The following is an 18,670-nucleotide window of genomic DNA, read 5'->3' as shown; positions in this document are numbered from 1 at the left end:
GAGAATGACCCCAAGCATACTTCCAAAGTTGTGGAAAAATGGCTTAAGGACAACAAAGTCAAGGTATTGTAGTGGCCATCATAAAGCCCTGACCTCAATCCCATAGAAAATGTTTGGGCAGAACTGAAAAAGTGTGTGCGAGTAAGGAGCCCTACAAACCTGACTCAGTTACAGTACAACAGCTCTGTAAGGAGGAATGGGCCAAAATTCACCTTATTGACTTATTAACTTATTGTGGGACGCTTGTGGAAGGCTACCCTAAACATTTGACCAAAGTTAAACAATTTAAAGGCAATGCTACCAAATACTAAAGTGAGTGTATGTAAACTTCTGACCCACTGGGAATGTGATGAAATAAATAAAAGCTGAAATGAATCATTCTCTCTACTATTATTCTGACATTTCACATTATTAAAATAAAGTGGTGATCCTAACTGACCTAAAACAGGGAATGTGGGAATGTGATGAAATAAATAAAAGCTGAAATAATTCATTCTCTCTACTATTTTTCTTACATTTCAAATAAAATAAAATAAAATATATTTATATAGCCCTTCGTTCATCAGCTGTTATCTCAAAGTGCTGTACAGAAACCCAGCCTAAAACCCCCAAACAGCAAGCAATACAGGTGTAGAAGCACGGTGGCTAGGAAAAACTCCCTAGTAAGGCCAAAACCTAGGAAGAAACCTAGAGAGGAACCAGGCTATGAGGGGTGGCCAGTCCCCTTCTGGCTGTGCCAGGTGGAGATTATAACAGAACATAGCCAATATGTTCAAATGTTCATAAATGACCAGCATGGTCAAATAATAATAATCACAGGCAGAACAGTTGAAACTGGAGCAGCAGTACAGCCAGGTGGACTGGGGACAGCAAGGAGTCATCCTGCCAGGTAGTCCTGTGGTATGGTCCTAGGGCTCAGGTCCTCCGAGAGAGAGAAATAAAGAGAGAGCATACTTAAATTCACACAGGACACGGGATATGACAGGAGAAGTACTCCAGATATAACAAACTGACCCTAGCCCCCCGACACAAACTACTGCAGCATAACTACTGGTGGATGAGACAGGAGGGATCAGGAGACACTGTGGCCCCATCCGATGATACCCCCGGATAGGGCCAAACAGGAAGGATATAACCCCACCCACTTTGCCAAAGCACAGCCCCACACCACTAGAGGGATATCTTCAACCACCAACTTACCATCCTGAGACAAGGCCGAGTATAGCCCACAAAGATCTCCGCCACGGCACAACCCAAGGGGGGGGGGCGCCAACCCAGACAGGAAGATCACATCAGTGACTCAACCCACTCAAGTGACGCACCCCTCCTAGGGACGGCATGAAAGAGCACCAGTAAGCCAGTGACTCAGCCTCTGTAATAGGGTTAGAGGCAGAGTATCCCAGGAGAAAGCAGGGAACCGGCCAGGCAGAACAGCAAGGGTGGTTCGTTGCTCCAGTGCCTTTCAGTTCACCTTCACACTCCTGGGCCAGACTACACTCAATCATATGACCCACTGAAGAGATGAGTCTTCAGTAAAGACTTAAAGGTTCAGACCGAATTTGCGTCTCTCACATGGGTAGGCAGACCATTCCATAAAAATGGAGCTCTATAGGAGAAAGCCCTGCCTCCAGCTGTTTGCTTAGAAATTCTAGGGACAATTAGGAGGCCTGCGTCTTGTGACCGTAGCTTACGTGTAGGTATGTACGTCAGGACCAAATCAGAGAGATAGGTAGGAGAAAGCCCATGTAATGCTTTGTAGGTTAGCAGTAAAACCTTGAAACCTCAGCCCTTGCCTTGACAGGAAGCCTGTTTAGGGAGGCTAGCACTGGAGTAATATGATCAAATTGTTTGGTTCTAGTCAGGATTCTAGCAGCCGTATTTAGCACTAACTGAATGTGGTGATCGATGGTATCAAAAGCAGCACTAAGTTCTAGCAGCACTAAGTTCTAGGAGCACGAGGACCGATGCAAAGCCTTGGTCTGATGCCATTAAAAGGTCATTTACCACCTTCACAAGTGCAGGCTCAGTGCTATGATGGGGTCTAAAACCAGACTGAAGCATTTCGTATACCACGTTTGTCTTCAGGAAGGCAGTGAGTTGCTGCGCAACAGCCTTTTCTAAAAATTTGGAGAGGAATGGAAGATTCGATATTGGCCGATAGTTTTTAAAATATTTTCTGGGTCAAGGTTTGGCTTTTTCAAGAGAGGCTTTATTACTGCCACTTTTAGTGAGTTTGGTACACATTAGGATTTGGTACACATAGGAGTGCCAAGCACAGGAAGCAGCTCTTTCAGTAGTTTAGTTGGAATAGTATCCAGTATGCAGCTTGAAAGTTGAGAGGCCAAGATTATTTTCATCATTGTATCAAGAGATATTGTACTAAAACACTTGAGTGTCTCTCTTGATCCTTGGTCCTGGCAGAGTTGTGGAGACTCAGGACAACTGAGCTTTGAAGGAATACACAGATTTAAAGAGGACTCCGGAAGTTGATGAATTTATTACTGCTGAAGTGAAAGCCATCCGCTCTTGGGGAATGCTGCTTTTCAGTTAGCTTTGCGACAGTATCAAAAATAAATTTAGGATTGTTCTTTTTTTCTTCAATTAAGTTGACTCAATTAAGCACATTTCACGTGCTTAAAATGAAGTGGTGATCCTTACTGACCTAATACAGGGAATTTTCACTATGATTAAATGTCAGGAATTGTGAAAAACTGAGGTTAAATGTATTTAGCTAAGTGCATGTAAACTTCCGACTTCAACTGTGTGTGTGTGTATATATATATACATTGTTTACTGTTTTCTTCTGTCTTTTTCTTTTTTCTCTTTAGTTAATTATTTTGGCTGTTGGTGCATTGGGGTGTTCTTTGGGTTGTGGAATGGAATGGAATTATTATTTTTCTTTTTCTTCTTGGGGGGGACTGTGGGAGGAGTCTCAAATGGTTGAGGGACAGCTATTGGGGAACTGTGGGGGATCTTGGAGGGTTCGGGTTCACATTTTCTTGGCCTGGTGGGAGATCTGCCAAGCATGCCCTTGAGCAGTGCATTGACCCTGGATGCTTCTGTGTGTCGCTCTGATTGGGAGTCTGTTGGATGCCTGATATGATGTAGTTGTTGAGCGGCTTCACTGCAAGTATATTGTATGTTTCGGATATTCAATTAAACATACAACTACATTTAAAAAAAAAAGAAAAATATGTAAAACATTCTACCACACCAATCTCAACATTTCTGCATGGACCTGGCTTTGTGCACGGGGTATTATCATGTTGAAACATGAAAGGACTAAACTGAGTTGGAAAGTTGGAAGGACACAAAGTTGGAAGGACAGAATCGTCTAGAATGTCATTGTATGCTGTAGGGTTAAGATTTCTCTTCACTGGAACTAAGGGGCCTAACTCAAACTATGAAAAACAGCCCCAGACCATTATTCCTCCTCCACCAAACTTTACAGTTGGCGCAATGCATTGGGGAGGTAGGGTTCTCCTGGCTTCCGCCAAACCCAGATTCGTCCGCCGGACTGCCAGACTGGGAAGCGTGAGTCATCATTCCAGAGATGGAATGATCCAATGCTAGTGAGCTTTACACCACTCCATCCAACGCTTGGCATTGTGCATGGTGATCTTTGGCTTGTGTGCGGCTGCTCTGCCATGGAAACCCATTTCGTGAAGCTCATGACAAACATTTATTGTACTGACGTTGCTTCCAGAGGCAGTTTGGAACTCAGTAGTCAGTGTTCCAACCGAGGACAGACTTATTGGAAAGCTGGCATCCTATGACAGTGCCACGTTGAGCTCTTCAGTAAGGCCACTCTACTGCCAATGTTTGTCTATGGAGATTGCATTGTTGTGTGCACGATTCTATAAACCTGTCAGCAACCGGTGTGGCTGAAGTAGCCAAATCCACTAATTTGAATGGGTGTCCACATACTTTTCTATATATAGTGTAAGCTTTCACATCCCTGAGTCAATCCCCCCCCCAATGCTACTAAAGGAAATTAAACTGATTGAGAATTAGGTTTACTTCTTTGGTTTGCTCCACTTCCAAATGTTAAACCATTTCAGTAGAGGGAGGGAATTGTTTTCTTTAATTGGCTAATATCTCACTTCTTGTATAAATGTTTTGGCCATTTTAACCCCCAGATTAATTTACAACACTCTGGTTGTGTTCGTGGTCCAGATTCCCTGTGGAGTAGCACATGGGACTGGAGACTGAGGAAGAGGCTGGAAATTCAAATAGCTGTCTTTGGATGACTGACCCCGTGGAACCCCCACATAAGATGATATGCATGCTAAGCAGCATTAACAAGGAGAAGAATAACAAATTATGTGGTTCATAAATAAATAAAATAGTAACACCTGCTGCCATATCATTAAAGAGGAAAAACAGTTAAGATAGCCTCAAGAAATATTCACGCAATGAATGTGGCTGTGCATGAAAGACGGATGATGTAATCATGTCGTGGCAGCCCGGGTTGGGCTCAGTCGGAATTGCAATTTAGTAAATTGGTGATTTTTTTCATCATTATCATGACCTTAGTTTTGATTCGATAATCAACCTTCAGCCAAAGCTGAACAAGTCTATTTAAAGATATTCATTTGTTATTCTAAGAACCACTCTAAGAGCACAAAGCAAATCGCATACAACTCCCCACTAAATTAATCTGGGCAGCTCTGAATTGTGTGAATGTTACTCATTTTCTGCCGTCATTGTTCTGTGAAGACAAGAGGATGTTTTATTACAGTGTAAGATGAAATACCCCGCTGCATAATGTGTTTTGTCTCGCAAGTGAGTCCTGTATAGAGGTCACTCAGCATACACAAGAATGCTTTTTGATGGGATACATTGTGTGAATGTGAGAATGTAGCTAACTCCCAACCTCATTGAGAATATAGGAGGGAGATTGCATGTCAAAGGATATCATACTTTGCAGTAATGGAAGAATGTCTGAGAGAGCTGAGAATGGGAGATGATTCAGTAGTGGATTCGTGCTCAAGTATTAATCAGATAATGCTGCTGCTTGAAAAAAGCCTGTCCTCAGATATCCACTACTGCACTAGTTACCCCCAAATAAATGTTAAAATTACTGGTTCACACCAATATAGTCAGAAGAAGAGTATCATTGTAAATGTAATATATGTCTCTTTACACATATTCAAATGTAAAGCATGTCGGACTTTTAATTTTTGTTACAAATCCTAATGATTTCTTCTTTAGGAGCCCTTCTAGTTCAGATACTTGGAAAACTAGCAAGGACGCTAAGGCCTGAAAAAGTTGAATGAGCAATTGGTGTCTCTCCATTTGCCCTGAAATCGAAATGTATATATTGAGTGCCCATGTAACTGGATTAAAATGGAAAGTGTAAGTAGGCTCCGCACTACTCTTGCATGTCCTAGATATCATTGCCCGCTTTGCAAGTAGAAAGAAAATAAAGTGGCAGACTTTTTTACGTACAATACCAGTCAAACGTTTGGACACACCTACTCATTCGAGTTTTCTTTATTTTGACTATTTTTACATTGCAGAATAATAGTGAAGTCATCAAAACTATGAAACAATACATATGGAATCATGTAGTAACCAAAAAAATGTTAATCAAATCACAATATTCTCTTGAGAGAATGCCAAGAGGGTGCAAAGCTGTCATCAAGGCAAAGGGGGGCTACTTTGAAGAATCTCAAATATAAAATATATTTGGATTTGTTTAACACTTTTTTGGTTACTACTAGTTTCCATATGTGTTAATTCATAGAATAAGAGTGAAGACATCAAAACTATGTAGAATATAGTAAAAATAAAGAAAAACCCTTGAATGAGTAGGTGTGTCCAAGCTTTTGACTGGTACGAAGGCAGCGTAACCACAATAATGGCAGCCTGAGTTTCCTCTCCCCTGTGGAACTTTCTGGGGGTGTTCATGTCTGCATTTTGGGATTATGGTGAGGTCTACATTTGAGTTTCTTTCAGCACAACATACAGTAATCTTGTTTGTCACCTCCCACCAAATTCTATTTGACAAAGCAACCATCAAACTTAATGATCCATATGTAAAAAGGTGTTTTCACATAGAGTCCTCTTTAACCCTATCAGTCCTGAGACTCCAGCAAACATCGGCTTTTCATTTATCTGACTTTCATTTATCTGGCTATCCATACCTTTATATAGCCTCACAATTAAGTATTTTTCCCCCAAAAAATTAAGCACAACCAGGGATACAAGTAGAATACAAATCTGATATAAACAGTTGCATATTGAGAAATCTCAACAACAAACAAAAGGTCAGCCAAAACAAAAACCTGATAAAAGATGAATTTACGCTACAGTTCAAAAATCTGGAGCATCAGCATTTGTGGGTTCGATTACAGGCTCAAAATGGCCAGAAACAAAGAACTTTGTTCTGAAACTCGTCCAAAAAACTGCTCAGTGGGAAATTAATATTCAGCTGATACATGTGTGTGTTTGTGATTTGCAGCTTTTATAGATAGCTTTTAAAGGGTGTGAAGAATAAGTTTTTACTTACCAATGTAACAACACAGTATCGTCAAAGACTTAGTAACTAAGTTGTCGTCACGATCTTGTTACCTATAATTACAAAAAGTTATGTTTTTGGGTTATTACATATTTATCAAATTATCTCTTCTTAACTACTCCCAATGCACTGTTTCTCAACGTCATATGGAGGATATACTCTGTCCTACCACGTTCATATGCTAACTCTGTAGCTCGCTCAAGCTGGCTAACAGTAGCCACTAGCCATGCTAGCATTTAATTACATTCCACACCAAGTGTTGGCGTTGGTGAGTTACAATCCACCAATCACGAGAAAGTGTGATGTAAACAAGGAGCAGATGGGGCACGTGTGGACATGCAGCGTTCTTCACAGACTTTGTGGCGGTGTTATCTAGTGGGAATCCATTAGCATGGCAGGCTCTGGTGCCTTCTTGTTGTGGGCTCAAAACAAAAGAGAAAATTATACCTGCTTGCTCTATTTGTGGTTCTGTTTTGGTTGTGTTCTGTTAGTTATGTTCTAGGTGGTCTCCAGTAGTTGGGCTCACGCTTGCCGACCATAGCAGGGGTTGTTGTTCACTTATTTTTTTTGAGCAGTTTGAACTCCAAAGGAACTCAGACTCCTCAAAATAGCCCCCAAAGCTAACGGAACTGAGAGGTGGTATGAGTTCGGTTTGCTTCCCTTTTTAAGGGCAAGTTGAACAAAAAAACTCCCCAGGTTCGCTTGTCATTATTCCCGCACCACACACTAGACTACTGCAACACTGTTTCCCATGCCATGACCCCTCACATTGGTGCCACAAAAAAGAGAAGATGATGATGTGCGAGATTGTGGAAAAAACGTGCAGTTTCTGGATATTGATTAACGATGCATAGAAATTCCCAAAAATTGAGTTTTGTACTGACACAATGTTCAGATTATTTGTTTGCATTATGTGATCTATAGGCTGAGAGCTTCCTAAGCTGTTTTTTGTGGGGCTTGAATAGTGTGAGAAGACAACATATTTTGGTGAGAATCACAACATAGGTTACAAAAGTAAGGTCCTTGCTATCTGGGATCCTTGGGACGTACCAACTCTGAAGTTACCCCATTGAAGTTGACATTTAAAATGGTAAGGGTTAAGGTTAGGTTAGGGTTATGGATAAGGTACGTGTAGGGATTAAGGTGAGGGACATCCCAAGAATCCACGAAAGCACTAATCAAAACATCTATGTTACGTCTTTTAATTATTTTTTTATTTAACCTTTATTTAACTTGGCAAGTCAGTTAAGAACAAATTCTTATTTACAATGACAGTCTACCCCAGCCAAACCCGGACAATGCTGGGCCAATTATGCGCCGCCCTATGGGGCAGTAGCCTACATTGGGTGTACAATTTTCAATTACAGCATTATTTAATCGGCATTATAAATTGGGTGGTTCAAGCCTTGTATGCTGGTTGATTGAAATCTGTGGGATATCAGACTATATACCATGGGTATGACAAAAACATGTATTTTTACTGTCCTAATTATGTTGGTAACCAGTTTATAATAGCACTAAGGCACCTCGGGTGTTTCTGGCATATTGCCAATATACTCCGCGTTGCGTTGTGTCTTAGAACAGCCCTTAGCTGTGGTATATTCGCAATATACCACACCCCCTCGGGTCTTAATGCTTAATGATACCATGGAATTGTTGAATACTCGTTTCTGTTTGGCTTGAAGGGCTTTCTAGTGTGCATTATTTTCATGTAACACATGATATAATTGAGTGGCTAATCAACTGAAAGTTGCCGAATACAACACAGTGAAACACTTACTTACAGGCACTAACCAATAGTGCAAAAAATGTGTTAGGTGAACAATAGGTAAGTAAAAAAATAAAACAACAGTAAAAAGACAGGCTATATACAGTAGCGAGGCTATAAAAGTAGCGAGGCTACATACAGACACCGGTTCGCCAGGCTGATTGAGTTAGTATGTACATGTAGATATGGTTAAAGTGACTATGCTATAGTTCATTCTTACATGTTCTATGTTTGATCTGCTTTTGAATGCAAAATTCCAATTGAAAACATTATTGGAATTGTTGAATTCAATTTTCATAATAGCAAGCTAGGACTGATGGTTTGGTTAACTAAACTAGCAAGTATGTTTGTTTGGTTATCAACGTAACTGCTTTCACTATCTAGTACACTTGCTAGCTACTTCAGATGAACACATTTCTAGTGGCAAATGATGTGTGAATACACAATTATTGTGTGAATACAAAGAAAACTGAGTTATTTAGCCTTTTTTTACCCCAGAGTTTCCTTTAATGAGGACTGAGATGTGTTATTTTAAAGAGGACTATATGTGAAAACAGCCTTATTGGGTTAAAATAATCGATCTCAGCCCTCTTTAAACTCTGGGGTATAAAAAAGCTCAATAACTCAGATATCTTTGTATTCACACAATACTCTTGCATTCACACAATAATTGTAATCAGAAGATACTATTAATATATAAATATGATTGGTAACAGAATACATAGCAGAAGAATAACTGCATATTAAATCATTCTGTCATTGAAAATTGTACACCCAATGTATTCTACAAGCCCTATAATTGATTTTGTACCCTACATTCTTAGAAAAAAAGCAGATATCTAGGACCTAAAAGGTTTATTCGGTTGTCCCCATAGGCAGGGTTGTGGAGTAACGGAAACTGTAATCAGCTATAATATTGTAATCAGATTACAGATACATTTGGAAAACTAGATGATTTACTTTGAGGATTGCTTTTAAGTTCAGAAAGGATGTTTGCGGAAAAAAATATTTGACACTTCTCTGTAATCTCAATGACATGCAAATCATTGAAAAAAGGAACAAGGTTAAGTTCGTTCCACCTGAGTGTCTGACCACAAGTCAGAGACCACTATGATGACACACCAAATGTGTTTGATGGATTGCAGAAAAAGATCAGGAATAGACTTTTGAAGGCTACAGTCCAAGCTATGTCTTCTAATGGTGCGACTGCTGTCGGCATCCAAAGACTATCCAACTTGAATAAACACTTGGAGGTAAGGATGACAGCAGTGGTTTAATCAACGGCGATACGATATCACTTACTATTGATATCTACATAGCGTGAATCACCCTGCTGCTCTCTCATTTAACTATTCGCAACTCACGGATGATTGTTGTTGTGAATGGCTGTTCACAAGTCTAAATGTGTATTTGAATCCAATAATGGTTGAGTTCAAGAAGTTTAAGCTGCCTATCAATCATTGTTTTTGAAACCAGTGGACAGCCAGTTAAACATATGCTCTTGCAACAACTGCACAGTGCGGATCCCAACCTATGGAATAAAAGTGGGGATTTTATTGTTCAATCTAATTCATGCTAATAAAAAAATAACAAATCCATAGGCCTAATGGAAACATGCTCAAACTTGAAGGGGCAATCTACATCAATTTTTGGATCTAGAAATTATATAAATCCTGACAGGTTATTTCACTTAGAATTCACAGTATCAGAATTCCAGTGGGTCAGAAGTTTACATACACTAATTTGACTGTGTCTTTAAACAGCTTGGAAGATTCAAGAAAATGATGTAATGGCTTTAGAAGGGTACCTGTGGATGGATTTCAAGGCCTACCTTCAAACTCAGTGCCTCTTTTACTTGACATCATGAGAAAATCAAAATAAATCAGCCAAGACCTCAGATCTCCACAAGTCTGGTTCATACTTGGGAGCAATTTCCAAATGCCTGAAGGTACCACGTTCATCTGTACAAACAATAGTACGCAAGTATAAACACCATCATACCGCTCAGGAAGGAGATTCTTCAAAGTAGCCACCTTTTGCCTTGATGACATCTTTGCACACTCTTTGCATTCTCTCAACCAGCTTCACCTGGAATGCTTTTGCAACAGTCTTGAAAGAGTTCCCACATATGCTGAGCACTTGTTGGCTGCTTTTCTCTCAGTCTGCGGGCCAAGTCATCCCAAACCATCTCAATTGGGTTGAGGTCGGGTGATTGTGGAGTCCAGGTCATCTGATGCAGCACTCCATCACTCTCCTTCTTGGTCAAATAGCCCTTACACAGCCTGGAGGTATGTTGGGTCATTGTCCTGTTGAAAAACAAATGATAATATTTATTGGAATGAATGGAATTCTGGTAGACTTTGGTTTTTAATGTTAAGATATAATTTAATTGTATTATATGTAGTAGGAAGCGATGGATTAGAAGAAGCCTACATAACCAACCGACATACCCCAAGCGACTTACAGCTGTAATCGCAGCAAAAGGTGGCACTACAAAGTATTAACTTAAGGGGGCTGAATAATTTTGCATGCCCAATTTTTCAGTTTTTGATTTGTTAAAAATGTTTGAAATATCCAATAAATGCCGTTCCACTTCATGATTGTGTCCCACTTGTTGTTGATTCTTCACAAAAAAATACAGTTATATATCTTTATGTTTGAAGCCTGAAATGTGGCAAAAGGTCTCAAAGTTCAAGTGGGCCGAATACTTTCGCAAGGCACTGTATGTAGTGATTCCCATCAAACATGTTGTTGTCTTTTCACACCATTCAAACCCCACATTCGAGTAAACAGATTATGAAACCCTTATAGCATATAGATCACATATTGCAAACCAATAATCTGAACAAAAAAAATGTCTGTGTATCCTTGACCATCGCTAATCAATATCCAAAAACAGCACAATTTTTTTCCGCGAACCTGCACATCATCATCCTCTCTCTTTTGTGGCACCAATGTAAGGGGTTTTGGCAGGGGAACAGTTTTTGTAGTAGTCTAGTGTGTGGTGTGGGAATAATGATAAGAGAACCTGGGGAGAACCTGCAGAATAATACTGTGAAATTTAGTGTAAGAGCTGTTTGAAAAGACTGAAATGAATGCCTGTTTAGATGGGAGGGAGTTTTGGCTTTCCATGGTGACATCACCATGCAGTAAATGAGTTAATAGACCAATAAGTGAGGGAGTTCCAAACCTCTCTGCCAGTAACAGCATATTTTCAGTTTTCCCCTCCCCACTCAAACCTCTCCCAGACAGTCCTATCAAAAAAAGAAGCCATGTTTGTCTGGGATAGTCCCCAATCAATATTTTGAATTGCTTTAGCGGCACCAGAACATCCAGCTGTAATGTATTTTGTAGTTCCAGCAATGAGGTGCTTTAAAACTAAAAGTGTATTTGCCTAGTTCGGTGGGGACCCAAAGAACCTCAAGAGTTAACCAAGCTTGTGAATGGGTTTGGTATCTCATGTTTTTATATTTTAACAGCAAAGTTAGGTATGTTGGAAGCTAGTGTAGTAGAGCAATCACAGTAAGTTACTTAATTGTTACCCAGAAATGGTTTGATATTGAGATAAAAATGGCTGCATTGGACCTTTAATGCCGACTAAACTAAATACATGTATTTGTCATATAGTTATGTAAATATGAACGTTTGAAATTTATAAAAAGGAAGACCTTTAATAGACACATCGGGTATGACTGTTTTTCCAAGATGGTGGATGTGGACATTTCAGGATGTCACATTTTTCGATTCCCCAAATGCCACCACCCGCTCAGTTTGAAATGAGTTCATAAGGTAATCAGATTGGGATTCACTTTCCCCTCAGAGGGATCAAAGAGGATTTTTTTTCTCTCTCTCTCTCCTCATTCTTCAGGCAGACTCCAAAAAAAGGAGAACAAGAAATGGGGAGAGTTGCATGAAATTAAAGTGAAAATCAAATTACATCAATATGATTAAACGGCTGCCAACAAGGTGCAGATGTAATTATGATTGTTAATTGAGCCAAGTTTGATTCCACGCATCAAAGCGAGAGGCGGTCAGTAGTTTATAATTTCAGGACAAGGAAGTTTGATGAGCTCCATATGGACTCAGTCTAAGAACATTTTGCGAAGCTCAGCAGTGGCAGTTACCATTCAGACCTAAGGGAAGGGATATGTTGTTGATAAGCATGTTTAGTTTATAGCTTGCTACAGAAACGACAGACCTCAGGCATGGGTAGTTTTGTCTTCATTCCCTGTCCTTTGTCCTTGAATGTGGATTATTATTTTCTTTTGCGTCTCCATTCTGTTAATAATACATGAATGTCCTCTTTTTTCCTTCTTTCCCCCTTTTTTCCCTGTAGCAATTATTGAACCCACCGCAACTAGTGCTGTCTCCCGCTCAGGTCAGTATATGTCACCGTGCTGTACGTAAACCAGCAAAGGGATCCACTCCACACTAACCTAAAAACCTCTCCTCCATCTCCAATTCCTCTCTCTTGATTGGCTGGGATGCCTGCTGGGGTACAGCTTCACTGTATGTGCTTTCACTTGCAGTTCATTTTGGTTTCTCAGGATTGGTTCTGTTTTGTTTCTGTTTTATTTTCTTCCTGTCAATGTAAACAGCTCGTCCGTCTCATTGCACACCCCCACCTCCTTTACTCTCTCTCCTTTGGAGCGTAGTGGCATCATAAAAGTGACTGTTACGTATGGCTCTGGGACCGATGCGTTTCCTTTTGCTGATGGCTTTACTCTGGCTTCTTCATCCCGCCCCCTATGCTAGCTAAGTACAGTCTGCATGAAGGGCAGGATGTCAGTGAAAGGACCCTGTTACTTTGTTGTTTGCTATGTGCAGTGGCTCTGTCTCCGTTTCTCTCCTTCCAGAAGCAGCCGGGCTCTGCTGCTGCCGCCTCTCTAACCTGTTGCTGTCGATGTGGCAGGTGTTTTTCCACTCTACTTCTGTTGCTTTCAAATTACAGCTCGGAATAATCCCTTTTGCCAGGCCGTCTTTTCTCCCCCTCTTATGGTTTTAAGCAAGTCGCAGAATGTAATCTCTCACGTTGGTTACATTATTTTGCTTAATACTGTTTGCACACATACTCACACCCCGCTCGCATACACACACACACATGCACAGACACACATGGCGAGTGACATTGCATGATAAATCTACTCAGCGCTATCCAGAGTTTTTCATCCTGCATCATGGATTTGCCCATCGTTTCATGTTCCATTCTGGAGACGTGGCTCCGTATGAGCATGTACTCTCCTGCATCCCTTACATTTTTACTTGGAAATGGATCTCCACGGGGATTTTGTTAAATTGCAAGTCAAATCCTGCTCTCTGACAACACATAGCCCTGAACTCTCATTTTATGTAATGCTTGCAGAGCAAATGACAATTTCATGGTCCAACGCAACACCAGTGCTATCAATTGTAGAGATAAATTAACTCGACGTCCCATTGTTCTTGTTTTGTTCCAAGTCCACATTTTATTTGTAGTAATTTTTGTGCAGTGCGCTCGCTGAGCAGCTTGGCATAGGCAATTGTTTTAGATTCCTGGCAACAGGTAGCCTCCAACTCATTAAACCATGTCTGTTAATTAGGTTGAAGATATATAATTATCTTCTGCCAGCTCCACAAAGGAGGAGTGGGGGAAAGGTCCATGTAGGGAACGACGTGTTGTCATTTAGAGACGTCAAACAGGAATCAATTGATGCTAAACCTCATCAAACATGTAGATTAAACAATGTAATGATTCCCTTCAAATACCATTTATGCTCATTTAGGACTGAATTCTTGCTTGGTCTCATTTGACATGCTCAAACTATTATGAAAGTTAAAGTAAAAATGGTCAACAAGACTATCTAATATACAAAGTAAATTGCATGTGTGTGGCAGCACCAGCCCACAAAACATTGCCTTCTTAAACAACACTGAAATGTAAATAAAAGGGTTAAGTACATTTTTTGCAAACAACACATTGGCTAATGTTTTCTACATGAGATTTGTGAAATGTGCTCTACAGTTGACCTCTTCCTATAGGTTAGTGACAGTACAGTATGACACCGCATGGCTGTGACAATGATATTAAATGGTCGGTCCAGTACTTGAATATCACTCTGTCTTGTTTGAGCACCGCTACAGTATGCACTGAAATGTTAATGTAGCCATTTTTATCTCAATGTCAAATAATTTATGGGTAGCAATTTCTGTTATTGTTTTCAATTAAAATGTTAAAAAATAAACAAAAATAGCTTATTAGTAAAGAGCAATTCCTCAAGCAGGAATTTTTCTAGGACTGCCTGAGTGTGGTCTGAGTGGGGAAGAGAAAACTGAAAGCTAACTGTTATTTGGAACTCTCTTTCTTAATCTATTAATTAATTTACCAAATTGTCAAAGACTCCAGTCACCCAAGCCATAGACTGTTCTCTCTGCTACCGCACGGGAAGCGGTACCGGAGCGCCAAGTCTAGGACCAAAAGGCTTCTTAACAGCTTCTACCCCCAAGCCATAAGACTGCTGAACAGCTAATCAACCAGCTTCCCAGACTACATTGAACCCCACTAAACCCCCTCCCCCCTTTGTTTTTACACTGCTGCTACTCGCTGTTTATTATCTATGCATAGTCACTTTAGAAATTACCTTGACCCCCTGTATATAGCCTTGTTACTGTAATGTACATATCTTGTTACTTTTTCATCAATTATATTCATTTTTCTTTAGTTTATTTAGTAAATATTGTATCAACTCTATTTCTTAAACTGCATTGTTGATTAAGGGCTTGTAAGTATGTATTTCATTGTAAGGTTTACACCTGTTGTATTCGCCGCATGTGACAAATTTGATTTGTCACTTGATTTGTCTCCATCTCACCAAAACAGGTCAACATTTCAGGTGGCCTTTTCCAACAATTCTTACACTAAAAAGGGCATTATCATCCTTTTCACAATTTCACAGTATTATTCCAAACTCATACTGTTGAAAAAATATATAAAACACATGATTTTGACTGTACCGGGATGTTAAAATTAGTTGATAAGTAGTAGAAAATGTGTAAATGTTCAAATTCAAAATGGATTAAACATATACACTACCGTTCAACAGTTTGGGGTGACTTAGAAATGTCCTTGTCTTTCGTCAAATAATCCTCCATTTGCAGAAATTACAGCCTTGCAAGCCTTGTTGAGGTAATCTGAAGAGATTTCATCCAGTGCTTCCTGAAGCACTTCCCATAAATTGGATTGGCTTGATGGGCACTTCTTACGTACCATACGGTCAAGTTGCTCCCACAACAACTCAATAGGGTTGAGATCTGGTGACTGTGCTGGCCATCCAATTATAAACAGAATACCAGCGGACTGCTTCTTCCCTAAATAGTTATTTCATAGTTTGGAAACTATGTTTTGGGTCATTGTCCTGTAGAGGGAGGAAATTGGCTTGAATTAAGCGCCATCCACAGGGTATGGCACGGCGTTGCAAAATGGAGTGGTAGCCTTCCTTCTTCAAGATCCCTTTTACCCTGTACAAATCTCCCACTTTACCATTACCAACGCACCCCCAGACCATCACATTGCCTCTGCCATGCTTGACAGATGGTGTTAAGCACTCCTCCAGCATGTTTTCATATTTTCTGCGTCACAATTTTTTACATTTTTATTTCACCTTAATTTAACCAGGTAGGCTACTTGAGAACAAGTTCTCATTTACAACTGTGACCTGGCCAAGATAAAGCATAGCAGTGTGAACAGACAACAACACAGAGTTACACATGGAGTAAACAATTAACAAGTCAATAACACAGTAGAAAAAAATAGTCTATATACACTGTGTGCAAAAGGCATGAGGAGGTAGGCGAATAATTACAATTTTGCAGATTAACACTGGAGTGATAAATGATCAGATGGTCATGCAGGTAGAGATACTGGTGCGCAAAAGAGCAGAAAAGTAAATAAATAAAAACAGTATGGGGATGAGGTAGGTAAATTGGGTGGGCTATTTACCGATGGACTATGTATAGCTGCAGCGATCGGTTAGCTGCTCAGATAGCAGATGTTTAAAGTTGGTGAGGGAGATAAGTCTCCAACTTCAGCGATTTTTGCAATTCGTTCCAGTCACAGGTAGCAGAGAACTGGAAGGAAAGGCGACCAAATGAGGTGTTGGCTTTAGGGATGATCAGTGGGTGTTGCCATCGTGGCCAGTGACATAAGGCGGAGCTTTACCTAGCATGGACTTGTAGATGACCTGGAGCTTTACCTAGTTTCAGAAATAGAGGGTCCAGATTGTCAAGCCCAGCTGATTTGTACAGGTCCAGGTTTTGCAGCTCTTTCAGAACATCTGCTATCTGGATTTGGGTAAAGGAGAGGCTGGGGAGGCTTGGGCGAGTAGCTGCGGGGGGGGGGGGGGGGCGGAGCTGTTGGCCGAGGACGGAGTAGCCAGGAGGAAGGCATGTCCAGCCGTTGAGAAATGCTTGTTGAAGTTTTCGATTATCTTGATTTATCGGTGGTGTCCGTGTTACCTAGTCTCAGTGCAGTGGGCAGCTGGTAGGAGGTGCTCTTGTTCTCCACCAAGGCTTTTTTGATCACAGAAGTCAACAAATGAGGGTGCCTGGGGACATGCAGGGCCTGCGTTTACCTCCACATCACCCGCGGAACAGAGGAGGATTAGTATGAGGGTGCTGCTAAAGGCTATCAAAACTGGTTGCCTAGAGTGTTGCGGACAAAGAATAAAAGGAGCAGATTTCTGGGCATGGTAGAATATATTCAGGGCATAATGCGCAGACAGGGATATGGTGGGGGGCAGGTACAGCAGAGGTAAGCCCAGGCACTGGGTGATGATAAGTAAGGTTGTATCTCTGGACATGCTGTTTGTAATGGGTGAATTCACCGCATGTTAGGTGGAACAAAGGAGGTATCAGAGGTATGAAGAGTGGAACTAGGGGCTCCATTGTAAACTAAAACAATGATAACTAACCTGAACAACAGTATACAAGGCATATTGACATTTGAGAGAGACATACAGCGAGGCATAAAGTAATGGCAGGTTTTGATTGGGAGAGGTAGCTAAAACAACAGGTGAGACAACAACAGCTAATCAGCTAACACAACAACAGCAGGTAAAATGGCGATGACTTGGCAGAGAGGGTCGGATTAACTACACACAGAGCCTGAGTTCGCGGCTGGGGCCGACAGATAAAAAATAAATAAACAGAATGGAGTACCGTGATTAATGGACAGTCCAGCAGGCATCAGCTATGTAGCCAAGTGATCATAGTGTCCAGGGGGCAACAGTAGATGGAACAGGGAACACGCCACTACGCTAGCAGAAAACAGCTGAGTAGGTCGGGAGGTGGGCCTCAGGGATTGCTTTGGTACTGGGTGCCACGGTGAGCTAGCTAGCTGCAAGCTGTGAGCTAGCAAGCTGCAAGCTAGCTGTGAAGATCAGGAGTAGTGGTCCAGGGATTACGGCAGGAATTCGGCGTTGCTGTGGAGAGACAGTCCAATACTGTTAGTCTGGCGAGTATTATCCAGGCTAAGAACGGGGCTGGTATCTGTGCAGAGGGTAAAAGCCGTTAGCAGTGGCTAACAATGACTGTATAGCTAATTCAGCTGGTTCGCTTCGGGAGGTTCTTGAATGTGTTCTAAAAATTACAAATAATAGCGATACCGTATCACATTGGGTGAGGCAGGTTACCGGAAGGTATAATAAAATCAAAAATCGAAAAGAGATTGAAAATAAAATTGAAATATACATACAAAAATATATACAAAAAATATGAAAAATACAAAAGTACACAAGACACAAACAAAACACGTCTTCACTGCTACGCCATCTTGGACAAAATGTTCTTCTTTGTGATCCGAACACCTAAAACTGAGATTTGTCTGTCCATAAAACTTTTTTCCAATCGTCCAGGGTATGTGTTATTTTGCCCATCTTATATATTTGCCCATCTTATATATTTTCTATTTATTGGCCAGTCTGAGATATGGCTTTTTCTTTGCAACTCTGCCAGGAGGCTAGCATCCTGAAGTCGCCTCTTCACTGTTGATGTTGAGACTGGTATTTTGTGGTTACTATTTAATGAAGCTGTCTAATGTACTTGTCCTCTTGCTCAGTTCTGCACCGGCGCCTCTCACTCCTCTTTCGATTCTGGTTAGAGACAGTTTGCGCTGTTCTGTGAAGGGAGTAGTACACAGAGTTGTACGAGATCTTCAGTTTCTTGGCAATTTCTCGCATGGAATAGCCTTCAATTCTCAGAACAAGAGTAGACTGACGAGTTTCAGAAGAAAGTTATTTGATTCTGGCCAGATACTCAACTAGTCTAAAGAAGGCCAGTTTTGTTGCTTATTTAATCAGATCAACAGTTTTCAGTTGTGCTAACAATTGCTAAAGGTTTTTCTAATG

The 18,670-nt window shown here is 40.7% G+C and overlaps 1 protein-coding gene across 4 annotated transcripts in view; it reads left to right on the top strand.

Annotated features, from left to right (window-relative positions):
• The window catches only part of negr1 (neuronal growth regulator 1), a 360,903-nt gene that overhangs the window by 268,247 nt on the left and 73,986 nt on the right, over positions 1-18,670 (top strand). For 2 of the 4 annotated variants that reach the window (XM_064990534.1, XM_064990533.1), the window contains exon 7: positions 12,628-12,669. The exons of the other annotated variants lie outside the window; for them this stretch is intronic. In XM_064990534.1, coding sequence (XP_064846606.1) covers positions 12,628-12,669 — 42 coding nt within the window. The remainder of the gene's footprint in view (positions 1-12,627; positions 12,670-18,670) is intronic. 4 annotated transcript variants of the gene reach the window in all.

Source organism: Oncorhynchus masou, chromosome 16 (assembly GCF_036934945.1).
Source record: "Oncorhynchus masou masou isolate Uvic2021 chromosome 16, UVic_Omas_1.1, whole genome shotgun sequence".
NCBI lineage: Eukaryota > Metazoa > Chordata > Actinopteri > Salmoniformes > Salmonidae > Oncorhynchus > Oncorhynchus masou.
The sequence above is the reverse complement of the archived record's forward strand: the minus strand, read 5'-3'. Positions and strand labels throughout refer to the sequence as shown.